This window comes from Elephas maximus, chromosome 11 (assembly GCF_024166365.1).
Source record: "Elephas maximus indicus isolate mEleMax1 chromosome 11, mEleMax1 primary haplotype, whole genome shotgun sequence".
NCBI lineage: Eukaryota > Metazoa > Chordata > Mammalia > Proboscidea > Elephantidae > Elephas > Elephas maximus.
The window spans coordinates 92,134,194-92,140,905 of record NC_064829.1 but is presented as its reverse complement, the minus strand read 5'-3'; the positions used below and the strand labels follow the sequence as shown (position 1 = coordinate 92,140,905).

The window sequence follows — 6,712 nt, the reverse complement described above, 5'->3', positions numbered from 1 at the left end:
AGCAGCCAAGCTCTTAACCACTGCACCACCAGGGCTCCAAATGGACAACAGTAACTCTAAAACACAGACCAGAACTTTCAGAGGCAAAGCCTGGGTTCACCAGTGGTGAAGCAATAAGAGCAGAGAGAGAATGGTGCCACAATGTGAAGTATGGAACCATTGTCAATGAACTGTACATGTAAAAACTGTTGAATGGGTATTTGTTTTGTCATGTATATTTTCACAAAAATAAACAATATATACATAACAAAACATCTGCAAACTCAGCATTCTTTTACACGTACAATGCTGTGACACTGATTATGCTCATTGTGTTCAAACACCAGCACTGTTTCTAAATTCTTCCATCATCCATGTCAGAAGCTCAGTGTTCCCCAAGGAGTGGGTCGCTCTTCTCCCCCTCCCTCCCGCCCACCCCTGGTAACCACTAATAAAATTTAATATCTCTTTCTAATTTAAAGGACTATGTTGTTGTCGGGTGTCTTTGAGTCATTCCGACTCGTAGTAACCTCATGTGACAGAGCAGAACTGCCCCATAGGGTTTCCAAAAGTACAGTGTTCAAGAGCTCAGTTGCTAACCAAAAGGTCGGCAGTTTGAATCCACCAGCCGCTCCTTGGAAAGCCTATGAGGCAGTTCTACTCTGTCCTATAGGGTCATTATGAGTCTGAATTGACTTGACAGCAATGGTTTTTGTTTGTTTTAATCCTCTTGTTACCACAAATCGCAGGTTCGAGCCATCTGTGGCAAAGCCAATACTGAGACAGGAGGAGGTAAGTAGTAAGAAGGCTTTATTAAATACCGGTATTCAAGAGACCAAAAACCAAACCCAGTGCTGTCGAGTCAATTCCGACTCATAGCGACCCTATAGGACAGAGTAGAACTGCCCCATGGAGTTTCCAAGGAGCGCCTGGTGGATTTGAACTGCCAACCCTTTGGTTAGCAGCCGTAGCACTTAACCACTATGCCACCAGGGTTTCCATTCAAGAGACAGAGGGGGTTAAATTTCTCCCAAATTCTGTCTACCCTAAAGGGTTGATGGGAGGGTTTTACTTGGGGAAGTTCAGAGTTACCTAATGTTTTGAGCACGTAGTCCACAGATGGTCTTATACGTCACAAAACAACTACAAAAAAACTCCATTAAACTAAAGGTATGTATATCAAGCATCTGGACTCTAATCAGTATATTTGTAACAGGCTGAAAAACTCCCATAAGAATCTCTCGGCTAGTGGAACTGTTTTGCCAAGTCCACTGTGGCTGAGATAGAGAGCAAGAAAGAAAGTTGCTGATTAAAAATGCCAGAAAGCCTTCCTGTCAGTTTGCAGGCTGAAGGCTGTTTCTCAAGAGAACAAAAAAAGAAGACCAAGGTGACAGGAGCTAAGAGAGCTCCACACCCCTTTGGAAGAGACTGGTGCAGCTGGTGCAATAAAAAGATGTTTAGAGATTACTTAGAGCACCATTATGGCGTTAGTCATGTCAAGCTCTCAATCACCTATTTTGAATTGGGGTAAACACGTTGTAAGGTATTAGGGTGTTTGTTACGTTTAAGAGTGGAACAGGCTGTTCAGCTATATTTTGAACAGAGCCTGCACCATTTGCCAAGGACTAGAGATTAATCACTGTTTATACAGCTATATTAAAACAAATGAGAAAATATATGCTCTCTAATCTTAAAACGCTAAAGAAAGAAAATGCATTTTTGCTACTTCACTTTTAGAAGCAGACTGCCACATCCTTCTGGCTGGTGGATTGAACAGCCGGCCTTTCGGTTAGCAACCAAGCATTTTAACCACTGCACCACCAGGGCTCCCCAATCTAACCGGTAAATCGGAATCTCTGGGGATTGGGCACAGGCATGGATACTTTGAAATGATGCCCCAGGTGAGTTCGATACGCAGCCAAGGCTGAGAACTACTGGTCTAGGATCACGTAGGGCTCGGGAGAAAGAATCGAATTCCACCTGTCAGTAATCAAGGTGGGTGCTGTTCCGAGCAATGGAATTGGGTTTCAAGGGCCAATCACAGGGCGTGGGGAGGAGAAACCCTTATAGAGGAGCTTTTCCGTGCTTGGAGCGCTGCTAGCTGGGGAGTTGCTCCAGGCGCTTGGAGAGGTAACTGTGGTGCTTCCTTACTTGTTTCTGTTTCTTCACTCGGCTCTTGTTTGCGTTTCTGTGGTAAATATTCCTCCTCCTTTTCTTTGAATGTTTGAATGTCAAACTTTGAAGGGTTACTGAGGTTTTAATTTAAACTCGTTGTACGAAGGTTGAGACGGGCTTAGGGGGAGCCACTGCCGCTGATGCCTTTGTATAACTGATAACAGCTTATTATTACGGTAAAACCTGTGAAAGCCAGATCAGGTGTAAGGCAGAAACCTGTCAGAGAAGGAAAACTCAAATATTTTCCACTAACAAGAGAGCGATAGAAAAATAGTAAAAGTGTGCACTCTGTCAAAGGCAGCAAATTTGCAAGACCCTGAAGAATAAGGCATTCCTGTCGAGTTCTGGATCTCACAGGGTTCACTTTTTTTTTTTCTTAAGGAGAGGTTGGAGTCACCATTGAAATGCATATACCTGTGTTTCTGTATCTACACAGAAACTCTTTTTGTCCCCTTCTTTAATTTCACTCAGAATGGTCTCAAGTATCTTTCAGGTGGTTTGCACCATCACCTGGGTGAATTCAGAGCTACCAATTTTCCATGTCCAATCTAGACTTCTAGACTCATCTTTCTGTTTCACCACATGGCTATAAATATGGAGAGTGTTTTGGTTTATATAAGCTACATTTGTAGCCCTGGTGGTGCACTGGTTAAGCGCTCGGCTGCTAACTGAAAGGTCGGAGCTTGTAATCCACCAGCCACTCCTCAGGGGAAAGATATGGTAGTTCGCTTCCATAAATATTACTGCCTTGGAAACCCCATAGGGCAGTTCTGTAGGGTCACTATAAGTCAGAATTTACTTGACAGCAAAAAATTTTTTTTTTCTTTACAGTTTAAGTCAAGTTCTAGAATTTTAGAGAAAACCCTAATGATAGCCGGTTGACTTGCAATTGTTGTTGGGTGCCACCAAATTGATCCAAAGCCACAGTGACCCCATGTGACGGTAAAACTGCCTCGTAGGGTTTTCTGGGCTGTAATCTTTACAGGACCAGATCACCAGGCCTTTTCTCCCAAGGAGTTGCTGGTGGGTTCGAACCTCCAGCCTTTGGTTAACAGCCAAGTGTTTAACTTTTGCGCCATCAGGGTTCCTTGGTTTTTGCAATTATATGAACCATATTCTCTATCTACAATCAAACCTGTGTAAAGAATCAGGCATAGACTTCCTGTGCTATATTACTTACGTTTATACTCACTGTGCTTGTCCTTGACTTTGTTGTTGTTCTAATTTACATAATACTAAGTGAGTTTCTATATGTTTCCCTTAGCTCCACATTCAGTATCTTCTAAGCAACACTGTCCTCACGTTAGGTGCTGGGAAGTCAATTTCCAACTCATAACCACCCTATGTTACAGAGTAGAGCTGTCCCCTTAGGATTTTCTTGGCTGGTAATCTTATGGAGCAAATGATCAGGCCTTTCTCCCGAGGAGCCACCGGGTGGATTCAAACCACCAACCTTTTGATCAACAGCTGAGCTAACCGTTGCACAACCAGGGCTCCTGTAAAAATTACAGCCTGGGAAACACTACGGGGCAGTTCCACTGTCACATAGGGTCATTGAGTCAGAGCCGAATCTATGGCACCCAAGAACATAATGTTTGCATATAAGACTCATTTCCTTCAACTGAAATACTGCGTCTCGAATTTTTCTTTTCCATTCATGATTATAAGTGAGCATTGCATAATGATCACCAGCCTTAAAAATCTATTGGATTTTGACACGTCGTACTTAATCTGTCCTCTAGCTGGACGGAATTTCCTTTTGTTGGTGAATCCGCTGGCTTTTCTCTTCCACATCGTCCTTAGTTCGCCCGTGTGGCTACTGGGAATATTAGGACTGTATTTCTTTAAATCAATTAGCAGAGAGATTAAGATCCCCAGGTTCTGGGATAAGACTGTTGATTAGAATCTTGGCTTAACACTTGACAGCTGGGAGAAAATGGGCACTTCCTTAATTGCTCTCAACCACCTTTCTTCAATCCCTGCTAGCCTCCTTTAACCCTTACAAAAAGGGCTTAAACTCTGAGCTACTGAGTAGCATATAAATGCGGGGTGCGGGGAAGGGGGACAGTTGTGATCTTTTCTCTTCTAAAAAGGAGAAAAATATGAAATCTGAAGGGAGTTATTGGGATAAACCCTCTTAAATTTATAATGTGCACATTTGAACTCTTCCTTTGCTTCAACTTGCCGTTTTTAAACAGAACATCTTTACTATTTCCAATTGTTAATTATAGGTTTCCATCTGAAACTTAGCTTATATTGTGATGTGGATATCTAAATGTCTTCCTTCATTTGGGGTAAACCTTTCAGAACTGATGGACTAATCTTATATTGTGGTACAATTCTTGTAGTCTGTTCCAGGTTTATCTGATATGCCATCAACATTTTTATACAGAAGTGTTCTGTTTTAGCTCTTAAGGTATAATTTGATTTCATGGCTGACTTAGAATCATGAGTAGAAAAGAAGTTCTGCATGCAACGTGGCTCCCATTATAGCAAGGGAAGGAATCTTACCTGGAAAATGTTATGTTGTTGTATGCCAAGAGTAGATTTATTGCCTCCTGTATCTACAACTCGTTAATATTTCTAGCACAGTTATTTATCTTAAAAATTTCCCGGATCTGGGATTGGTTTGCCAAATTATATTATCCATTAGATTTTTTTCCTGGAATTATATCTCAGTAAAATACTAATCTGGGAAGACTGTATTCTTTATAAAAGGAGCCCTGAGTAGCACAAAGTGTGTTGAGTGCTCAGTTACCAGTTGAAAGGTTGGAAGTTCTAATCCACCCAGAGGTTCCTTGGAGGAAAGGCCTCTAGGTGAACACTAATCCCAACCTTTTGGTTAGCTGCCAGGCACATTGACCACTTGTACCACCCAGGGACTCCTGAAAGGGTCCCAGACTCCCAGCATGTGAACCACTAATGTCAAGCAAAGGAGTTGGGAGAGAATTCTGCATGAATTTTACTTCCATTGGAGAGGTTGTTCTTGAAGAAGCAGGTTTGGCAGTAGAATAACCCTGTTCTGGCACATATGCAACCTGTATGTTGACATAAGAGTACTGATTTGCTATAGTCTATTTCTTCCCTTAATTCTTTTTTTTTTTCCCCAGTTTTCCCACATGTCCAATTCAGTGGCATTGAGTACATCTTTTGAGTTGTGCAACCATTCTTGCCCTTTTTCAAGTTGTTCCTCCCCCACTAACATAAACTCACTGCCCCCTAAGGTTCCTATCTAATCTTTCAGGTTGCTGTTGTCAATCTGATTCCATACAGATAGCTGTTCAAAAGAGCACAATGCTTAAGGCAGATTTCTTGAGTTGTTAAACTAAATTGTTTTTTTAAGACTTCAGGGGCCTTAATTCTTAGCTGTGAATCCTAATATCTCCCTCACCGAACAAGATGGCGTCTCCAGCACAGTTGGATTTCAACCTGCAGCCTCTTCTGGAAGAGCTTGACCAGGATGAGTTGGGCCAGTTCAAATCTATGCTGAGGTCCTTTCCCCTGCACAAGGCATTCCACCAGCAGGAGCTCCCACATATGGAGATCGAGCAGGCCAATGGGAAGCAATTGGCAGAAATTCTCATCAAAAACTGCCACAGCTACTGGATAGAGATGGCAGCGATCCATGGCTTTGACAAGATGAACCGGGTGGATCTGTCTGAGAGAGCCAAGGATGAACTCCGGGGTGAGCAGAAACCAGTCCGTGCTTTGTGCAGGGAGGAGGGAATAAGTCTTCCAGGGTTTTAGAAACACCAAAAGCAACATTGGGCCTTAGAGAAGGCTCCCTGTTCTGAACACAAATGTGTTGTTGCTGCTGTTAACTTGCCCTCAAGTTGACCTGGTCTCATGGTGACCCCACGTGTGTGGAGTAGAACCGCACGCCAAAGGGGGTTTTCAATGGCTGTGATCTTCACGGAAGCAGTTCGTCAGGTCTTCTGTGGTGCCACTGGGTGGGTTCAAAATGCCATCCTTTAGGTTAGTAGTTGAGCATAAACAGTTTGTGCTACCCGGGGACCTGAACGTAAATGCAAGACCTTCATAAAGCCTTGGTATCTGTCCTGGTTCTGATATTCTGCTTCTACTTCCAGATAATTATGTATCTACCCTGGTCTCTCTGTATGTCCCTTTTCCTGTTTAAGGTTATTTACATGACAGGTATTCATGATCCTATTCTCATGTTTTTAGAGGTGTTAAATTACTGTATACCCTTGTTCAGATTCGATTTCTAATTGTTCCATCTCCATATAGTATATCTATAAACACTTTCACTCACACACATTTAAACCTCCATTTAGATCAGGTTTTTAATTAGTACTAAGGAGTGCCACTCTGAGTGGAGCAAACAGTTCAGTACTTGACTACAGTTAAGCACTGAAAGGTTGGCAGTTCAAACTCATCCAGAAGGTGCCATGGAAGAAAGTCCTGGCAATCTGCAGATAAGGAGTCACCATGAGTCAGGATCAACTCAATAGCAACTAATGACAACAGTGGTATTTTGGGCCGGGTGATTCTTTGAGAGGGCGGTGTAAGGACTGTCCTCTGCACCACAGGATGTTTA

The 6,712-nt window shown here is 42.6% G+C and overlaps 1 protein-coding gene across 1 annotated transcript in view; it reads left to right on the top strand.

Moving 5' to 3' along the window:
- The first annotated feature begins 2,098 nt into the window (after positions 1–2,098).
- Positions 2,099–6,712, top strand: part of NLRP2 (NLR family pyrin domain containing 2) — a 31,676-nt gene continuing 27,062 nt past the window's right edge. Inside the window, exons 1-2 of the mRNA XM_049900880.1 lie at positions 2,099–2,172; positions 5,498–5,839. Of these exons, the coding sequence (XP_049756837.1) occupies positions 5,554–5,839 (286 nt within the window). The 5' untranslated portion in view covers positions 2,099–2,172; positions 5,498–5,553. The remainder of the gene's footprint in view (positions 2,173–5,497; positions 5,840–6,712) is intronic.